This window comes from Sinocyclocheilus grahami, unplaced genomic scaffold, assembly GCF_001515645.1.
Source record: "Sinocyclocheilus grahami isolate Dianchi unplaced genomic scaffold, SAMN03320097.WGS_v1.1 scaffold252.1, whole genome shotgun sequence".
NCBI classification, from domain to species: Eukaryota; Metazoa; Chordata; class Actinopteri; order Cypriniformes; family Cyprinidae; genus Sinocyclocheilus; species Sinocyclocheilus grahami.
In genome coordinates, this window is record NW_015505431.1 from 876,037 (window position 1) to 897,267 (window position 21,231).

Genomic DNA, 21,231 nt, shown 5'->3' on the forward strand with positions numbered 1-21,231 from the left:
GGCTTGTGGTGGAAGTTGAGGTTTCGGTGGAGGTTGTAGTTGGGCTTGTGGTGGAAGTTGAGGTTTCGGTGGAGGTTGTAGTTGGACTTGTGGTGGAAGTTGAGGTTGAGGTGGATATTGTGGTCGGGCTTGAGTTTGAGGCTGAGGTGGAGGTGGAGGTTGTAGTTGGGCTTGTGGTGGAAGTTGAGGTTGAGGTGGATATTGTGGTCGGGCTTGAGTTTGAGGCTGAGGTGGAGGTGGAGGTTGTAGTTGGGCTTGTGGTGGAAGTTGAGGTTGAGGTGGAGGTTGTAGTTGTAGTTGGACTTGTGGTGGAAGTTGAGGTTTCGGTGGAGGTTGTAGTTGGACTTGTGGTGGAAGTTGAGGTTGAGGTGGAGGTTGTAGTTGTAGTTGGACTTGTGGTGGAAATTGAGGTTTAACAAACTGTTTTGCCAGTTTAAAACAATGCAATGCAGTGCATTTTTGATTACCTGACTATGAAATGTATATAATTCACAATCAAAACCCAAACCATGGCGTTTTGTATTCAGGACCGGAACAGGTTTTGCAACCTTATGACGTCATATTGGTTACAAACAATTATTTAGCTAATCTGGATTAAGTAAAAAATTAAGAAAAAATCATAAGAAAAAACAATGAATACCGTGTGTTACAATCAAAACAAAACAAAAATACTTAACATAAGCATAATTTTTTCTTTGTGATCGGAAACAAAAGTAAGTAATAAAGCCATGTTTATTTGTATTATTTGTAATTTAGTAAGGAGGATTTAAACTGTGAAAAATATGATTTAACATTACATTATCGTCATGTTTTTATTTTTGTACTTATCTAAGTATTACTGACTCATTACAAGATTAGAATAAAATATACTCGACCACAGTTATAGAGATAATAGCACTTAAAAAAATAAAAAAATAAAGATATTAAAATATAGTTTTGGCTGTATCATTTTAAAAATGGATGAGCTGTACTTGTGAAGAATACTTGAAACCACTGCACGTCAACACATAACAAGAAACTGGAAACTCTTTGACCATATGAAAACCAATTAGATTTTATTATTATTATTTATTATTATATAACATGTATTGTCATGCATCTCTAATCTGGTTCAGATCATTCTTCTTGTAGTTTAGAGGTGCCACATAACCTGTACATGACATCCGATCCCCACTGAGACAAAGACACCTCTTTTGATGTGTTCTGCAAAACCATTAGTGTATTTTACTCTGTTTATCGAACCTGCTCTGTCACCCAGAAACCAAACCACAACATTTCGTTCTGATCATAAAGTGGCATAAAACCACCTACATACTGACATACAACAACCTCAAACTGTTTCATTCCACACAAGTCATCAACACAAAGATGCCCCTCAGAGGAACAGGTGAGGCTTAGTGTTTTACGCTGTACTGAAGCCAGATTTGTTCACATTTGTGTAGCTGCACAAACCAATGGCGCTTTAGCCCGCCAGAAAGGGCGGAGCCGACCCTTATGTAAGTCGGCTTCATCAGATCATTCGAATGAAGTGACAGTCATCGATTCGCGTGCAGCATATAGCGCGGCAAGTGATGCAACGCTCATTCCCTTATCTCAGGGAACCAAGGTTACGTCAGTAACTGGAGCGTTCCCTTTCGAACGGTCTCTCCCGTTGCGTGAGACGCTAAGGGGAATGCATCCAATCACGCCGCGCTATGAGCAGATACAGGACATCTGCTCTGCGAGTCCAGTCTCGGAGCACTAATAAGGACCCCTGAGAACATGAGCACATTGTGCCCCAAGCTAGTAGCTGAGAAGCACTAATATAACCAGATACGCCCAAGAGGGAAGAATGGTACATTAAACTGAAAGAACTCGAGCCTGTAAAGCGGGACGTCTAAGTTATAGAATCTGGCAAATGTGGACGGTGACAACCAGTTGGCGGCCGCACAGATCTCATCAATAGAAATTCCACTGGACCACGCCCAGGAGGAGGCCATCCCTCTTGTGGAATGGACCCTCATACCTGTAGGACACTACAAACCTTCTGAGGCTTAAGCCAAGACTATCGCATCAACGATCCAGTGAGAAAGTCCACTGCTTTTTGGCCGGTAGTCTTTTATGGCAGCCTCCAAAGCAAACAAAAAGCTGCTCTGACTGTCTAAACAGACTAGAGCGCTCTAGGTATAGAGCACGCCCCTTATCCAACAGCTCTTGCACAAAGGTTAGCATATGGGACACGTCACATGATATTGGGTCCAAACTTCCTGCAGAACACCAGTTAAGGAAAACCGACCATTTTAGGCTGTAAAGTCGTCTTGTAGACGGCGCCCTTGCCTCCAAAATGGTATTGCTTACTCTTGCTGGGAGCTGATTAAGCTCTCGTCGAGGCACCATATATGAAGGTTCCACAGCTCCGGCCGGGGATGCCAAATCATGCCTTTTGCCTGTGAGAGAAGGTTCCCCCTCAGCGGAATGGGCCATGGGACTGCTGCTGAGAGCTGTACTAACTCTGGGAACCAGGCCTGGTTCCTCCAGAGCGGGGCCACTAGGAGGAGAGAGCACTTGGTCTCCTTGACCCGCCTGACAACCTGAGGAATCAGGGCGATTGGGGGAAATGCGTATAGGCGAGCACTGGGCCAGTCGTGGGCCAGAGCATCTCGCTGTATCGAGAAATATGTTGGGCAGTGTGAGTTGTCTTCTGAGGCAAAGAGGTCGACCTTTTCCCTCCCGAAGACTGACCAGATCGCTTGAACCATTTGAGGGTGTAGCGCCCATTCGCCTGGGGCTACCTTTCCACTGGACAGCATGTCTGCGCCAAGGTTCAATCTGCCTTGCACATGAACCGCCCTTAACGAGAGGAGGTCTTTCTGTGCCCAAAAAATGAGGTGACGAGCCATCCTGTAAAGAATGTGTGACCTGAGACCGCCTTGGTGATTGATGTAAGCCACCACCGTCATGCTGTTCGACCGGACCAAGACGTGGTGCCCTTTTAAGGCAGTAAGGAAGGTTTTCAGGGCTAAGAAAACTGCCAACATCTCTAGGCAGTTGATATGCAGGCATTGTTCCGGGGCTAACCAGGAGCTGAACACTGCATTGCCCTCCAACAGGGCGCCCCAACCCGAGTTGGACGCGTCCGTTGTGACTACCTTCCTTCTGGAGGCCATTCCTAATCTCGTTTCTGTTTGGAACAGGCGAGAGGTCCTCCAGGGGGCCACAGCCTTGATTCAGCGTGGTCTACCCTGACAGGAATCTGTCCCAGGCACCAGGCGTGAGGTGGAATGCGGGCTTTGAGCCAAAACTGAAGGGGCCGCATGTGAAGCAGGCCCAGAGGAATTACAGAGGCGGTGGCCGCCATAAGGCAGAGCAACCTCTGAAAAACCTTCAAGGGGCGTGTTGTCCCTGGTTTGAGAGACGTCGCCAATCGCTGAATAGTCAGGGATCGTTCCGGCATAATTCATGCCCGCATTTGGCCGGAGTCTAAAATTGTTCCCAAAAAGACAGCTTGCTGTCTGGGCAACAGCTGACTCTTGTGTGGGTTGATGATCAACCCAAGGTGCTCTAAGTGGCTGAGTAACAGCTCTCTGTGAGCAGCCAACTCCTGTTCTGACCTGGCTAGAACCAGCCAATCGTCAAGGTAGTTCAAAATCCTGTCTCAGAGGGGAAAGAGCTAGAGACAGTCCAAACGGAAGGACTGTATATTGATAGGCCACTCCCTCGAATGAGAATCTCAAGAATGGTCTGTGATGGGGGGCTATGTGAATGTGAAAGTATGCATCTTTCAGATCCACTGTCAAAAACCAGTCCTCGGGGCAAATGTGTGCGAGGATCTGTTTGATAGTTAACATCTTGAACAACCGGTGCATAAGCGAATGGTTCAGACGTCTGAGATCCAGAATGGGTCTGAGCCCACCATATCTCTTTGGAACGAGGAATTAGCGGCTGCAAAGCCTGACTCGCTGTTCACTGGGGGCACTATTTCCACAGCGCCTTTTGCAAGCAATGTCTGCACTTCTTGTCGGAGAACAGAAGCAGGAGAGTGCTTCATTGTCCGGAACAGAAGTTTGAATAACGCCTCTGAAGCGAGGTGGCCTGCAAGCAAACTGAAGCGAGTAACGTTTCATTGTTTTCATTGCTCACTGAATTGTTTTGAAAACCCAACTCGACACTCCTGGAATGGCTGCTCAAGTCGCGAGAGGGTTTATTTTTGCAAATGAGAGTTCGCAGAGAGAAGGCGGGGAACTTGCATTTGCGTGAGTGTGAAGAGGAAATTTGCTCTTTATTGTTTGTGGGTCCTCTATCGCAGCGGTAAAACATTCGGGTACGCGCTGCACCTGCAGGACGTGACCCACTGGAAACGAAACTGGGATGGAGGATGAAAGCGAGCTTTGTTGCAGGGCGTTCCAGCCGAGGCGAGAAAAGAGCCCCTCCTCTTCCTCTCTAGTGCATCAGGACGGCTTAGGTGGCTCGGGTCCAGCATAACTCGTGGGCGGGGACCTTGACGCTTCGGAAAGGGGAAGTGTTTCGCCGTCCAGGGGCACTGCTGCAGCCCAGGCTTAGATTTCCATTGAGGCTGAGGCAGGCTGAGTGACGGGATTCTTCTGACGGCCCGCAGCCGCGGGGCCAGGGCGCTTGGGGAGGAAGGGACGGAGCACCTGCGACGTCCTCTGAGCCTCCTAAAACTTTCTGCAAACCCGTCCACAGTGGGGCCGAACAGGCCCTTTGGCGAGACCGGTGATTCGAGGAAAGCCATCTTCTCAGCGTCCCTGATCTCAGTGAGGTTTAACCAGAGGTGGCGTTTAATCCAAGGGCAGATGGCGGGCACAGATGAGCAGCAACTGCTTCCTCCAGAGGGGGGAGCTTGCTGTATCCCTTGTCGTCAGCGTCGTCAACGGTGGTGAGAGCCGCTGCTGTAGAGGGATTTACTCGGGCTGAGTAGGGGGCGCACCACGTCTTGGTGAGCTCGTCATGAACTGCAGGCAAGAACGGGGCGGGGCGGGGCATTGGCGAGAGGACTGTTGACGGCTTCCCAGCAGGTACCACTCGTCTAACAGGCCGTGGGCGGGCTCTTCCAGAGCTGACCACTCGAGACGCAGATCCTCTACCGCCTTCGACAGGACGCGGATGAGTTCGGCGTCCGGTTTCGGCTTCAGAGTTTGAGAAGGGGGAAGGACTTCGGGCTCTCCGCCTAAACCTCCCCACGCGTCTGCATCAGACGCTGTCAAGCACATGGAGTCGTCAGTGATAACGTCTTCTATGATGACGTCCTCTTCAGATGCGCCAAAAGAGACCAAGTCGCTCGCAGCCGAAGAGGGACGCTGGTCTTCTTGTGTGAAAAACACCGGTGAGACGAGAGGACACGGGGAGGGCGGGGCACGCGGGGACTGAGCTGACGTGACACTGCTCGAACCCGCTGAGAAGGACCCGCTGCTCCACTGTTTCTTTCTCTTAGGAGAGAAAGGAAACAGGAGAGCTGAGCGAGGGGGACCGCCTTTGTGAAAAAAGGCAATCCACGAGCGGAAAAGGGAAAGACTCATACTCTCGCAATGGGAGCATGAGCCTTCAGTGAGCCTTCAGTGAGAACTCAGCCTCAGGGATCCTTGCATGAGCCACACTCATGGTTTCTTAAGAAAATTCACTCTCTGGCTTGCTCTTCATGCGCTGGATGGCCGCAGGGAATCCACGCTGCTTGGGCGTCTTCGACGGCAGCGATCAGAGCTGGAGCTTCTTCTTTCTCGACGACTTCTTCATCTCTGCTTTTTTCAGAGTCAGTGAAGAGATGATCCCCGTCGCTAAAGGATTATGATCTGATGAATGGCACTCTGAGCCGACTTCTGTAAAGGTCAGTTCTGCCCTTTTTGGTGCCATTGGTTTGTGCAGCTACACAAATGTGAACAAATCAGACTTCAGTGCAGAGTAAAACAGGAGTTTTCCCTTAGCGTCTCACACAATGGGAGAGACCGTTCGAAAGGGAACTGGCCCGGAGTCGACATCCTCAGGAGTGTTATTGTGTGGACCTTGTCAGCTTCAAAGTAAGCCACATAATTGCACATATAAATAACACAATATAAGTCACTTTTAGCACAAAACATACTTCAAACTGCATCTCGAGACCCCCTGTTCTCTTTAATTCTTTGCGCTCCATCTGTTTTTGAACCGAATCGTGTCCTGTATTGCGTCAATTATAAAATTGCATATATGAATATTAGGTTTAATTTAAGACGTTTTTAGGTCATTTTCCAGTAAACTCAAGCAGCTTGTTTTCTATTTATGAACAAATAAACAAGGCCCTTATTATAAAAGGGTTTCTTTATTCGCAACATATTCATTTTAGCCAATAGTAGGCTGAGGCATTCTGGTTAAGCGTCGCGTTAGATAATTCATTTTCATGAGCAAAGCCGTCCTGTTTATTTTTCAGTGTGGAAGTAAGCTGTTTTCTGCTAATGTGCGAGACTTCTGGTTCATTAGCCGCTGTAGGGAAAATAATAATAAGAATACCGAAGTGCAATAAACAGTAAAACTGTTTGCATTACAAACCAGTGTGTTCATAATTAAGATAATACATTAAGTAACAGTTTGTAATATCAAACAGCAAAAATTAGCTGTTCTGTACAGCTAAAAATAGCTGGAAGTGGATGAGACCGGAAGCCAGACACATTAAAATTACAAATGGCCACGCCTGCTGTTGCGGGAAAAATAAGGTGGATACATACTTAAGTCATAATTGTGAGGTAGTTTATGCTCTTCCTAGAAGTTATAAGACAATACTTTAGAACAATTTTAATAACAATACATTGTCACATGTTTAACAGGCCATTCTGAATGTCGTGAATGTTTGATTATTATATTTTCTATTTATATTTAATGTTCATAATCTACTGACTGTAAACTGATTTTTAATTACTAATAATAAGAATACATTTGATTTTTAATGCACTTTTGTTACACTCAAAACACTACAACACATTACAAAAAAAAAGAAGCAAAACAATAGATAATACATTATACATAATAACAATATTAAGTTTTTAAATATTAAAAACTTCACAAAAAATATGTGTTTTGAGCAGTTTCTTAAATGAAGGTGGAGTCCTAATGGAAGAGTTAATTTATTCATAATAAGGTAAAGTATTATGAACGCACTCAACAGTGAGATTCAAGGAACAGAGACTGCTTTATTATAATTGTAGCCAGAAATGTAAAATGCCACCAAACATCTGTAATATTACAGGAATAATATAAAGTTTATTAATGCACAAGCATTAATTCTATTCAAAGTCTTTATATGTTTAAACACGCACAGATCCCACCACCATCATAACAACCTCATTACCATTCACTCAAAGGCAGTTGCTGAGGAAACATCAGACTGTTGTGTTTTTAAAGTGACTGTATGCAGCTGATCTACTAGTATTGTTAGTTAGGTAGTCATAATTATTCTGTAGTTGACTAGTACAAATCTACAGTATTAGAGCAGGTCAGAAGAATAAAATCACAGTGTTGTTTCACTCATTGGTGTTGTTGCACTCGGACACTCAGCAAAATAGAGAGAGGGAATCACAGAGTGACACTCCTTCACCAAAATGGTGTTCAATCTGTAACACACAAAAGAAAGTCACACTTTAAACATTCAGGCCTGATTTTGTTTCTTAAACCTTTAATGCAGTTGTATTTGAGGTAGACAAGTATATTAATAAATGTGCAAAGTGAAATATTATTTGTCCCTAACTTAAGTTTCATACTTTATTACATTTTATGAGTATTAATGAGTTTACATGATTTGCTAAATTATAACAGTAGAGCATTGCACAACGTTCATGGGTTCGATACCCAGAGAAAGCAAGAACTGATAAAATGCATAAATGTAAATGTAAAATATGAACCCTGCACACTTGTGACAAAACACTACATCTGGTTTTTGCTGCAATTGCATGCAGGTGCTTTTGGCATATATGAAATTATAAACAATCATAAATTGATTGTTTTCAACTTACGTTACAAGTGGAAGAGAGATGATGTTTTTGGGTCTAGGTTTACTGTGAAGAGAAAAAAAACATCACGTTATGAATGATATGAAACCCTTTTTACGGTTTCAGGATTCTCATAAGTGTAAGTCATCATTATTGGGTAAACTTATATAATGCTGAATGGACACCAACATTTTTACGTTTCAGTTAGCTTCAGTAGCAAAAGAAAAATTATAGCATTACTATGACTTTACATAAAAAGGAAATGTAATTCCCTCAGCCGTTAAAAAAAAAGAAAATATAAAAAGGTTTGCTTTATTTTAATGACTTTGAAAACTGGCTCTAATGCCATCCAGTAACTATGAAATTACATCTAGATCATTCAGTAAGCAATGTCTGTAGTCTGTGCACTTACATGCTGCTAATAATGGTATTCAGGCAGGCGATGTCATCTGATACATCATCGTCATTAAAAGCTTTTGAGAAAAGAGAAAAAATGCAAAACCTTATTCAGTTGGCTTATGTTGAAAGCAATAGGAATATGGCGCAGAAATTCAGAAAACACAGTTATGATTATCATGGCATTTTCCCATCAAACTCACCAGTGCAGCTCGTGTTGCAGACATTGAGAGATGGGTTCATGCCAGAATCACAGGCCAGCTGATCACTGAGCTGAAACACACCGTACAGGTGCCAGACAGGATGCCGCTGTGCGTTTGCCTTTGTAGAGTGGATATTTAAGAGCTCTTTAGGTTTGGCGGGGACGTTTTTGACAAAGCTGGTGTTGAAGCCTGTAGCACCAGCCAAGCAGACAACTGCATCAGAACGAAAGGAAAATGCATGTGAGAGGGATTGACCTGTCATCTGCACATTATGTGACATAAATGTGACCCTGGACCACAAAACCAGTCATAAGGGTCGGATTTAAAAAATAAGCTTTCCATTGATGTATGATTTGTTAGGATAGGACAATATTTGGCCGAGATTCAACTATCTGGAATCTGAGGGTGCAAAAAAATCTAAATATTGAGAAAATTGCCTTTAAAGTTGTCCAAATGAAGTTCTTAGCGATGCATATTACTAATCAAAAATTAAGTTTTTGATATATTTATGGTAGAAAATTTACAAAATATCTTCATGGAACATGCTCTTAATATCCTAATGATTTTTGGCATAAAAAAGAAAAATTTATAATTTTGACCCATACAATGTATTTTTGGCTATTGCTACAAATATACCCACATACACTTTTACTAATTGTTTGAACTGAAATGTGTGTTGGCAGTGTGTACACAACCACCCTATAATGATAAAAATCCACCCTGTGTTTTTTTTAAAATCTCATTAAATCTTTACCCCTTTCTCAAATCGAGCCGATCTCAGATGCTTGTCTGTGTGACATCACAAAGACAGGCCCCTCCCACGATAGTTTGATTGACAGTAGCGTTTCAGCACAGACTGGACTGGTGTCTTACCTTAGACCCGCCCTGAGTGACTGTTATCAGTCCGCCATTGTTTCACCGCCGGAGCAGATGTAGACAAGAATGACTCCCAAGCGATTGAGGTGTTCTGTTGTTGGATGTAATAATGAACATAGCAGTCCTCATTTACTCCCGACATCTGAGCCGCTGAAGACGCAATGGATTACATTGTTTCTGAAGGGAATTCTCCCCCGATCTACCTAAATGCGCCTATGTTCGTGATCCAGCCTCATCTACAGAAGAAGTGAGTATAATGTTTTGTAATGAATCTTTGCAAATCGCCTTTCCTAATAATGTGCTAATTAGCCAGTTTCACGATGAATGCGGCTGAAGTAAACAGTCTCTAAGAGCAGCTCGGAAGAGAGGGGCGGGGTCAGCAGAGCTCATTAACATTTAAAGGAAAATGCTACAAAAACGGCTTGATCTGAAAAGAGCTGTTTTTGACAAGGTAAAAAAGGTGTTTTTTACACTACCATTGAGAAATTTTAACCAAACTATGTTACAGACTTTTCATTAAGACCCTAAAGAATCATATCAACTTGTGGAAAATGGGCATCATATGACCCCTTTAAGACTGGTTTTGTGCTCCAGGGTCACAAATATAATGGTGAGCGAAAGGAATCTGTTACTCACGTCTAGCGTTGAGATCGTTCCTGGTCATTTTGTCTCCCATGGCCCGAATCACCTGAATCTGAGATGCCTCCAGCTTCTCCTTCAGCTCACATTTACTGATAATCCGTCCCTCAGTCACACTGGACACCAGAAAAACCAGAGCAAACGCCGCCAACATCTTCACTGGGTTTATGCTCTTCTTCTGTCTGGAGAGTAAACTGCAGAGAGTGAAAGCAGAGATATTTGGGAGACTTCTTTTTAGTCAGATACAGCACATTGGTTCCAGAGGCATAATGCATAAAGTCCGTTAAAATGTCTCATTTCATTCTAGTTTTGCAAGCAAACAAACAAATTTTAATTTCAAAACCATTTTATTTAGAAAATATGCATTAAATTGATCAAGTGACATTAAAAATTATTTTTCTCAAATAAATGCTTTTCTTTTGAACTTTGTATTCATCAGTGCATCCTGAAAAATGTTGGTTTCCACAAAAACATGAAGCAGCAGAACTGCTTTCAACACTGATAATAATAAGAAATGTTTCTTCAGCATCAAATCAGCATATTAGAATGATTTCTGAAGGATCATGTGACACTGAAGACTAGAGTAATGATGCTGAAAATTCAGCTTTGATCACAGCAATAAATTACATTTTAATTTTTTTAACATTAGAAAGTTATTTTAAATTGTTATAATATTTCAAAATATTACAGTTTTTACTGTATTTCTAATCAAATAAATGTAGCCTTGGTAAACAAAAATGTGACCCTGGACCACATAAATTTGACCCAGCCAAAAATACATTATATGGGTCAAAATTATAGATTTTTCTTTTATGCCAAAAATCATTAGGATATTAAGTAAATATCATGTTCCATGAAGATATTTTGTAAATTTCCTACTGTAAATACATTAAAACTTAATTGTTAGATTTTTTTACACCCTCAGATACCAGATTTTCAAATAGTTGTATCTCGGCCAAATATTGTCCTACCAAACATCAATGGAAAGCTTATTTATTCAGCTTTCAGATGATGTATAAATCTCAATTTTGAAAAATTTACCCTTATGACTGGTTTTGTGGTCCAGGGTCACAAATGACTTCTTTCAAAAAAAATAAAAATCTTTCAGACACCAAACGTTTGAATGCTAGTATAGATTTGTTGCTTGTTCAGAATGACCAGCAAGGCATATTCTACAATACTGAACACAAAACTTGCGTTCAGACAACTGGAAGAACCATATTATTAACAAGCATAATTGAGTCTTACCAGATGTTCTTTTGTTGGAGATTGAGATGAATGAGAGTCTTCAAATGTTCCTCAGTCTTCACTGTCTTCTGTACTGTGACCCATCAGACTTATATATGTTAGAGTCGCCTCCACCTCCAGCTGCACCTGTGATTTTGGTCCATCCTACAATTAATCCTGAGATTAATTTTATTGCTTAATTCGTGTCAGAGGAGGATGGACTCTCCCTGCTGAAATTTAGTTCCTCCCAAGGTTTCTTCATACACCCAAACCACACTGGGCAAATTCTTATTCTTAAATGTAAAAAAATCAGCCCATGTTTGCTGTTATGTGACATTCAGGTCATTTTAGCTTGTATTTTAAAAATAATTTCTGTGGCATGTCTGCAGCAGACAGATAACAGAGGTCAGAAACCACTCTTTAAAGCTTTAAATCCTCGCTGTCTTTTGTTTGGGTGGATCTGTTGGCGGGGTGAACTTGACAATTCCTTGTAAAAACGAAATGCTTTTGTGCAAAAGTGCTTTTTGGGCAAGGCGCTGACATTTAAATAGGGTTTTCTAGAAACTCGTAGTGGTTTTAGACAAGTTATATAATTTAAGGATCATTTGGTAATTATGAATGATCCAAATAGGACAATTTAAATCAGACTTGATCTTTTGCATTGTCTCAGCACACTAGATGATTTGCAGCTTACATTAGTGTGTCAAAGTCTCATTCTACATGCAAGGTTTTGTAGGAACGATGATGATTTACTGGGAAAGATTAAAATTGAAGTTAAGTGTTTTTTTGCATGCTTTTCACAATACATGCTGATCCAAAGCTGCTTTGCAGAATATAATGTTAAAAAAACGTCTGTTGGTTTGGGTGGATGAAGAAGAAACCTTGGGAGGAACCAGAGCTCAATTTTAGAAATGTACATTAATCCCAGTATTAATTATGGAATGATCCAAAAGCACAGGTGCAGCCGCAGGTGGAGGAGATTCGTACATATATAAGTCTGACAAATCACATACAGAAGACAGTGAAGACTGAGGAATATTTGACAACAACAAAGCAACGTCTAGTAAGGTAAATATTTATATTGATCAAAAATAAAAAATCATAGAACAATTGAAATATTTTGCTAATTCTGTTTTAATACAAATAATAATTTATTTCAAGTATTTGATCAATAGTTTGGATGTTTGCATGCATTCTAAAATAATAAAATTTTTATTTGCTCATATTTTCTTATATATATATATTTTAAATCGTAATACTGTTTTTTTTTTTATTGCAGGGGAAAGTGTGCATCTAAAATGCATAGAATACAGATTGCAATAGATTTCAGACAACAGCTGGTGATGGCTAAGCTAAAACTTTACCACCAGAATTTTTAAAACAATTTTTATATTATTTGCTTATTCTCTTTTCCTGCATGATGCATCATGAATATATGCATGTATATGAAAACTATGTGGCATCTTGTTGCTTTTTGATTCAAAGAAAAGAAAGAAAACTTAGAGTGGTTTGTTAATTTTATTTTTGATGATAAAGTGACAGTATTTAAAAGCACTCAGCAGCAGCACAATCATATTGGACTATACACTGATGTTTAGGTTTATACAGTGATATATGTTTAGACATTCACATTATTACAATAATAAACTAAAGTGTCTTAATGCACAAACTTCCTATATTCAGACTCTCGTTTAAACTCCCGCCACCATCATAATGACCTTATTACCATTCAATCAAAGACAGTTGCCATGGAAAGCATCAGACTGATGAGCGTAAGGAACGTAGCAGGAAGAATCTAATCTTGACTGAGTCTGCTCCATCTGTTTTAAACACATTCAGCAAAGTAGTTTGGAGGAACGACAGAGTGACACTCCTTCACCAACATCATCTCCACACTGTAACGCACAGAAGACACATTATAATTACTGTGTCATATGTAGAGAAACACAAACTATACACACACATACATACAAAGATAGATAGATAGATAGATAGATATAGATATATAGATATATAGATATAGATAGATAGATATAGTATTAAATAGGTTGAGCCACATATATACAATATACTGTATATATATATATATGTGCTAATTTAATATATATTGCACAGAAACAAATAATTATTACTACATAAAAACAAAAAAAAGTACATTCAATTCAGCAATTGCTTTCATCCAAAGTTTTTATTCCTTTATTTTTTACAATGACCAGCAGTGAACTTAATGATTAGTTTGAGCAACAACAACAACAACAACAATAAAAGCATGACGTATCATGAAGAACCGAATTGTAATGCATCTTACCAGAGGTTCTGTTGAGATGCTGCTTGTTGGAGAGTCTTCTCCAGCTTCAGTGTTTTTTTTTGCTGTGGTCAATCTTATATATGTCCGACTGACCTGCACCTGCGCTGTTGGTCCATCCCATCATCACGAGGAGATCATATTCCTATGATGTCATTGCTCTGAAACAGACTGAAAACATCACAAATGCTGTCCAGGAAGCTCAGGTTGTCATCCTTGTTATTATGTATTTATGTATTTATTTGCTCTCTTTTTCTCCAGTGGTTTCCAGCTACATAACCAGCATATGCTGTTTTTTCCAACAGGGAGATAGGCATTTATGAACATGCTTCTACATTTCACTCATGCAAACACTGATTTGTTGGTGTTTTTTATTGTAAAGACAGACTTAGACAAGTGTATTTTTTTTTATATTTGTTTATTTGCATTCTGAGGTATGCTATAGTACATGCAGCATAATTGAGGCTATTCTGAGAACATTTTACAGGTACAGTATGGCAGAAAATGGAAGAGTGAAATACAAGGGTCTGAGAACTGAGTTCCTGTTGGGTTTATTACAATAATGAGTTGGGATGAAATCTGACAGAATATTCATGCCTGAAGAAATGCTGAATGTTTCAGGGACACTCAACAAAGTACTGCGCAGGATTGACGTTGCGGCACTCGTTCACAGAGAGAATTACAAGTGGCCTAAAAGACAAGAAACACAATCTTGTAAAAGAAGGGTTACATCTTGCAAAGCTTATTCCTGTGGTTAAAAATATATTGCTAATATTCATGTAAATATATGTACAGAAATATATTTCCAATAAGTTTTAGTTACTTCTATTTCATCATATAGTTTTGGCAATTTTTTATGTATATTGTCTGAAATATATTTTATACATTTTGAAAAATGTATTTCCTTAAGCCTTATACGCTTTCAAGTATTGAATGAAATAAAAATATATTTGTTTGGCTTACGTTTTATTCGGTGGAGAAGCGAAGGCTGAAACAGCGCTGTAAGAAAACAGGAACAGGAATATTACTATTTATGAGAAAATACACTTGTTTATTTGCTTTTAGTAATATTCGAATGTTTTACAATGAAGAATCTTGGCCATTTACAATTACAATGTGTTTATTTTGCAGATTCTAGATGACAGTGGTCTTTGGCAATGCTACAAATGTGATCTGACCTCAACGGAGTCATGCAAATGAGCAGTGACAGAATGAGGTGTCTAGCAGTGGGAATGTAGATGGTGATCATGTAATTATAGCGGGACCAAAGATGACAACTTACGCATTTCTTGTGCTGTTCAGCAGGGTCTTCAGGCACGTGATGTCATCCCTGATGTCATCATCAGCCAGAGCTTTAGAAGAAAAAAAAAATAGATGTCACTCGAATTTGACGTGTACTATGATTGTGAAATTGTGATGAAACTATGTGATGTGCTATTGTGTAAATGGGATGTTCTTTTAAAAAAAATAGTTTTCGTGCATTGGTGGCTTATTTGTACAGTGCCAATCATGTCTTTGTACGATCTGCCTTTATACGCCCCACTGACGGTTAAGTTTATGGTGGAGCTTCATGCTTACTTTTTTCCTATAGAAATCATTTTTGTGGCAATCACACTGTACGAATTCATACGAAATTTCCAATTTGTAAAATAATTACACTTTCTCAGTTTTTAGTTACTTTCGTAACCAGTCACATGAGACATCACTCAAATTTGACGTACTGAAATTTTGAAAAATTGTGTTGAATTGCATTATAGGAATCTATCAATACAAGCTCACAGCAATATGTAACCAGTGCTGGGTAGATTACTTACAAATTGTAGTCCATTACTGATTCCAAATGGCATGATAAAATTTTTTTCGTTTTTAGGTAATGTAATCTGATTACTTTTTGATTACTTTTAGATTACTTCTGACCTAACTTGTTTATCACATTGATTTAAATAGGAACTGCAGAGGGTTTGTGAGTTTAATGAAAAGCTAATAATTAATTAAATCATAATAATGTTAAATTAAAATAAATATTAAAAAAATTACAACAGTCAATAAAACATAAAAATCTGAAATATTAGACCTGTTTACAGCATGTGACTATGTGAATGATATGTAATCAATAAAAAAGTAACTGTAATCTGAGTAGTCATTGTTCAATTCAATTTTCAATTCAAGTTTATTTGTAAAGCGCTTTTCACGATACCAATCGTTGCAAAGCAACTTAATTTAATTCAACTTAATTACAGCAAATTAAGTTTCTACAATATTTAGTAGTAGCTTATCAGTGGTGACTGTCAGTTAATGTACATATGGCAGAAATGCACGGAAAAATAAATGAAAGATGTAATCAAACAGACGAGGAACACTATTAACAGCAATTATTATATGATGCAATCAAACTTATAGCAAAATTTGGTAGTTCTTTATGTTGATTCATTGTGTGAATGTATTCGAAATCACCGCCCTATAAATTAGTTACATTTCTCATGAGATTTGATTCAGTCTATCCAGTTTATAATCACTTTTGTAACGTGACTTACCTCTGCAGTTCATGCGGCAGATGTTTAGACTCTGGCCGGATCCGGAATTGCAGGCCACACCGTCGCTCAGCTGGAAGATTCCAAACAGTTTTGTGGTGAGACCAGGCCTTGCAGTGACATTCTCCTCGGAACTCTCGGAACTCTCGGAACTCTCGGAACTCTCGGAACTCTCGGAACTGTCGTCAGAAAATCCAGCTGGCCGCCTGAGTGCCGCAACATGGGATCTTTTTCCCCTTCCGCCGGGACGACCAGGTCTTCCTCCTGGACGACCAGGTCTTCCCCCTGGTCTTTCATTGGGTCGTTGTTGTGGTCTGAGAGGGGGTCTCACTGGAGGTCTGGGGTCTTCTTGGATGGTGGTGACCAGGCTGGTGTCGAACTTCGACACACGCTCCACAGAACAAACGACTGAAAGAAAGACAGAAACACTCTTGGCTTACATTTGTATCATTACTACTTGTCAACTGACAGCGTTTACCCTTGCAACACTTACTTTGGGCGATGAGCGAATTTGCAGTTGTATTTCCAGGCACAGTCACGTTTCCAGGCACAGTTACGTTTCCAGGCACAGTTACGTTTCCAGGCACAGTTACATTTCCAGGCACAGTCACGTTTCCAGGCCCAGTCACACTTCCAGGCCCATTCGTGACAGTTGCAGGCCCATTTCCTCCCTGATTTCTCCCCAGTGCCGCCTCGAGTTGGGATTTCAGCTCACATTTACTGAGAATCCGTCCCTCACTCGCACTGGAGAGCAGAAGAACCAGAGCCAACACGGCCAACATCTTCACCTTCATCTCTCTCTGGAGATTAAACACAGAGCAATGGAAAAAATCCAAATGAAACAATCCTAATCTGCGGTTTACCTCAGTCTATTATCTTCATACAGTGCTTGCAATGAAGGAACATAATCACTAATGCAGCCAGCAATCTTCTGGATTTGTTCTCAGGGAAAATGTGCAAAAATGTGCCTTTAGCTTGTCATTGGGTTAATACTTGGTCTTGACCACCCAGACTCTAGCCTTGGAAAACTGTCAGAAAAAGTGCTTGTCACTGGGTCAATAGGGATATCTTTGTACCTTATTCCCCCCTAAAAGGTCCATAGTGGTATCGTAAGGATAAATATTACCACTTTAAGGTACTAATATGAACATTTAATGAGCAGATAACATACAAAGATGCCTTTTTAAGGGTATTAGCCCAGTGCCAAGCCATTTTTCTGACAGTTTTCCAAGGCTAAAGTTTGGGTGGATTATTAAAATTACAAACATGCTTTTTTATCATTATGCCCTTTAGCAATGCAATTATGCATTAGGTCTTCTACAACCAAATGGCTCATTATTCTTGCATATTTTGATACAGTTATAAAAGGAAGTAGCATTTTAGTCTAGCAGATAAATGAGCAATATTGGTAAAGCATTTTATACAAAGAGTTCAAAAGTGATTTTACCAGAGACGCTTCGACTGTTGTAGATGTAGGTATAGTCTTCAGTCTTGCTTTGGGCTGGTGTTTGTTTCCACCATCCGCTGTGTGCTGATCGGACGAGCATGGGGATTTTTATACTGAATTTGATGTGATGACCTCACCGCATCAAACTCACTAAACCTGTTGAAGAACCACCACATGACTCGAATTCCAAAGACAAATTGTATGTATTGCATCATACTTTTTGAAACAGCTCCTTATCCGGAGCGTCTGATGTGATGTAACATTACAGAGACGCTCAGGTGGAGGTGAGTCAGGTTTTGCTTCGTCACTTTTTCCTCTCGCCATTTCTACTATTTTTAAACTGTGACCATGTAATTATGAGATCTTTGTTGCGTACCAGCTTCCTGGTGGATGACCCAGACTTAGTGGCTCTGCAAATAAATTAAACATTTGTTTATTATTATTATTATTATTTATTAGTATCTTGTTTTACATTTTAATTTCAAAAGGTTACCACTGAACTTAAAGGGACAGTTCACCCCAAAATGAAAATTCTGTCATTAATTATTCACCCTCATGTCGTTCCAAACATGTAAGACCTTCGTTCACTTTCGGAACACAAATTAAGATATTTTTTGATGAATTCCGAGAGCTCTCTGACCCTCCCATAGACAGCAAGTATACTACTATGATCAAGTTCCAGAAAACGTAGCAAGGACATTGTTAAAATAATCAAAAAAGAAAACAAAAATAACAACTTTACTCAACAATTCATCTCCTCCGCATCACTCTGGCGCCATTTTGGAGAGTATCCACTGAACGTAAACAACGTATGCTGTTCAGTGTCAGCTGCGTCACGCAGATACGTTGTTTACGTTGCTTACACTTTGATCTGAACGAAAACAGCTGACACAGAATATGCTGTTTGCATTCAGAGAACACTCTCCAAAATGGCGCCAGTGTGACGCAGAGGAGACAAATTGTTGAATAAAGTCGTAATTTTGTTTTCTTTGCGTACAAAAAGCATTCTCGTAGCTGCAAATAATTACAGTTGAACCACTGATGTCACGGATTATTTTAACGATGTCCTTGCTATGTTTCTGGACGTTGATCGTGTTATTGCTGTCTATGGGAGGGTCAGAGAGCTCTCGGGATTCATCAAAAATATTTTAATTTGTGTTCCGAAGATGAACGAAGGTCTTACAGGTTTGGAACGACACGAGGGTGAGTAATTAATGACAGAATTTTTCATTTTTGGGGGAACTATCCCTTTAAGAACTCAAAGATCTTTATTTATGTATTAATTTTTTTACTGATGTCAAAAGTAGAGCTGTCAGTGTAATATCAGTGTATTATTATTATTATTATTATTATCAATCAAGTTTGGTGTGCTCTTATTACACAAAAAAACATGCAATTTGTCAAGTTTAACATGTTTTGTGCAATGATACTCAAAATGTTTCAGGGTTAAATGTTATGGGTTGAATTATCAGTGCAAAAATGAAGTTTGCAAATTTCAATGCAAACTTTTTTATTTTTTTTATTTAAAAATATATAAATGAGTATAGACATCACAGATTTTTTTACATTCATTTATTTATTTTCAAATAACAGTTTATTGATATACTACCATTCAAAAGATTGGGGCATGTTTCCCCCCCCCACGGATGGTATGCATCCATGCATCTGTGTAAAGAGTAGTCGTTGATTTACTGACCAGATTTGGTTGTGGTGTTCACTGGAAACAGATATTCATTCCAGAAAGGATTTCTACCATTCACTCATGCAAAAACTGATTTATTGATGTCTTTGTAGTTTATAGAGAAGACAGGCTTAGACAAGCAACTCTTTTATAAATATTGTTTTATTTGTAGTCTGAGGTATGCTGTTGTACAGGTAGAAGCAGAGAACAGCACAATTGTGGCTATTTTAAAAACATTTTTCAGGTGTATTACGCAAATACATCTCAAGAGTGAAATACAAGAGATGTAGACGTCCGAGATCTGATCATTTCAGCTACTTTATGTGATCAGTAGTGCCCCTGATCCTCTTTTACCAGCACATTAACCATCAAGTATAACAGTAATGCATAGGATGACACTGGCAGCGCTCGTCCACACAAATCATGTGCAGCCTAAAAGACAATAAACACGATCTTGTGAAACAAGTTTTACATCTTGCAAAGCTTATTGCTGTAGTTTATTATTTTAACATGTTGTTTAACATGTTGATGCTACTGTAATCATAGGAGCACACAATTTATTTAATTTAACATTAGTAGTTGCCTTCTAAACGGAATGGAATGATTAACTCACAAAGGACTCATATTATATTGACTTATATTAGAACCCATATGGCAAAATTACATATTTTCAAATACTGAATATATTTTAAATATACTGTAAAATATACAAAAATAGACAATTATATTGGTAACATAATTGCATAGATGGTAAATATAATTACATAAATATATTTCTGATTCTTTTAACACTTTTATGCAGCAAGAATTGAGAGTAAGGACAAAATGTTACAAAATATTTTTATTTCATAGAAATTCTGTATTTCAGTATTTCACAATTACTGTTTTTACAGTAAAATAAATGTAGCCTTGGTGAGCAGAAGAGACTTCTTTCAACAACTTAAAACATTTTTTATTAATTATTCCAAACTTCTGACTGGTAGTGAAAATGCTGATAAATATGAACTGTAAAAGACTGTAACCGTATGATAAAAAATACCCTTAAATATAGTGTCAGAAAGACAAGTCATAGCATAAATTCATTTAAAAATATATATATATTCATTAAAATGTGTTGTACTGGTGATGAATAGGGAAAGTCCAGACTGTGTGTTGCATGTATAGTGGGTGGATTGGTATTGCACACCTGTGGTTGGATTCCTGTTATGTAATTTTAGCCGGACTGCCACACAGTTTCGGCAGTAATTAATAACCGAACAGGCGTATGTTTTGTTGTTGTTACAGAGCTGTTGTATCTAGAGTATTTGACAGAGTGACGCTATTCAACTAAACGATACTATAATGCATTTCTATAAGACTGTCAATCTTTGTTCAGTTCTGCAAAATGCATATTCCTTCAAATATGCAGATACCCACAAAAGTATTATTGAATTGAAAAGTATTTTAAACTCTATACATAGTGGCTCACAAATGTAAGTAGACACTTTACTTCATCGCATTAGATGCAAAATATCAAGTAGCTTTCCACTTTGTTATTTTTAACCAACTTGAGGTCATTTTTTGCTAATGCATAAGTTCATAATATTAACATAAGAACACGTTTCACAAAGTTTACAGTTTTTTTAAATTTCTTAGACACTAAAAGTGATACTTGAGGCCCACTTAGTGGAACCGTTCTCTCTCTAATCTTTATACCAAGTCCGCAAAACTACAAGCACATTACATGCTTTATTCTTTTTCTTTTTTAACCCCTTAAGTGCCACCGGCCCACAGGTGGGCCCAATGGCGCTCTTTTTTGTTGTTGTCTTTTTTCTCTATCACATATTTTAGTAATCATCATAAATTATATATCATTTGAAAGCTTAAAACCTCAGAATTCATCCTGTGAAAACCGGACATGGAAATTTTTAAATCTTTTAGGGGTCTCCTCCCCTTAGTGGGTGGAGTTAAATGTCACATTACAAAATGTATTACGGT

At 39.2% G+C, this 21,231-nt stretch overlaps 2 protein-coding genes across 2 annotated transcripts; both read right to left on the minus strand.

The window, feature by feature from the left end:
- Window positions 1-7,471: 7,471 nt before the first annotated feature.
- On the minus strand, window positions 7,472-13,719 carry LOC107598535 (lysozyme C, milk isozyme-like). The gene is made up of 7 exons (XM_016289908.1): window positions 13,692-13,719; window positions 13,599-13,617; window positions 10,061-10,233; window positions 8,549-8,761; window positions 8,362-8,422; window positions 7,974-8,015; window positions 7,472-7,574 (listed from the first exon to the last, which is right to left on the minus strand). The coding sequence occupies exons 1-7, from the start codon at window positions 13,717-13,719 to the stop codon at window positions 7,472-7,474; spliced, it is 639 nt and encodes a 212-aa protein (XP_016145394.1).
- A 286-nt stretch (window positions 13,720-14,005) lies between these two features.
- On the minus strand, window positions 14,006-17,661 carry LOC107598556 (adenomatous polyposis coli protein-like). The gene is made up of 6 exons (XM_016289929.1): window positions 17,574-17,661; window positions 16,620-16,926; window positions 16,130-16,534; window positions 14,878-14,947; window positions 14,559-14,594; window positions 14,006-14,285 (listed from the first exon to the last, which is right to left on the minus strand). The coding sequence occupies exons 2-6, from the start codon at window positions 16,918-16,920 to the stop codon at window positions 14,213-14,215; spliced, it is 885 nt and encodes a 294-aa protein (XP_016145415.1). The 5' UTR covers window positions 16,921-16,926; window positions 17,574-17,661; the 3' UTR covers window positions 14,006-14,212.
- Between the last annotated feature and the right edge of the window lie 3,570 nt (window positions 17,662-21,231).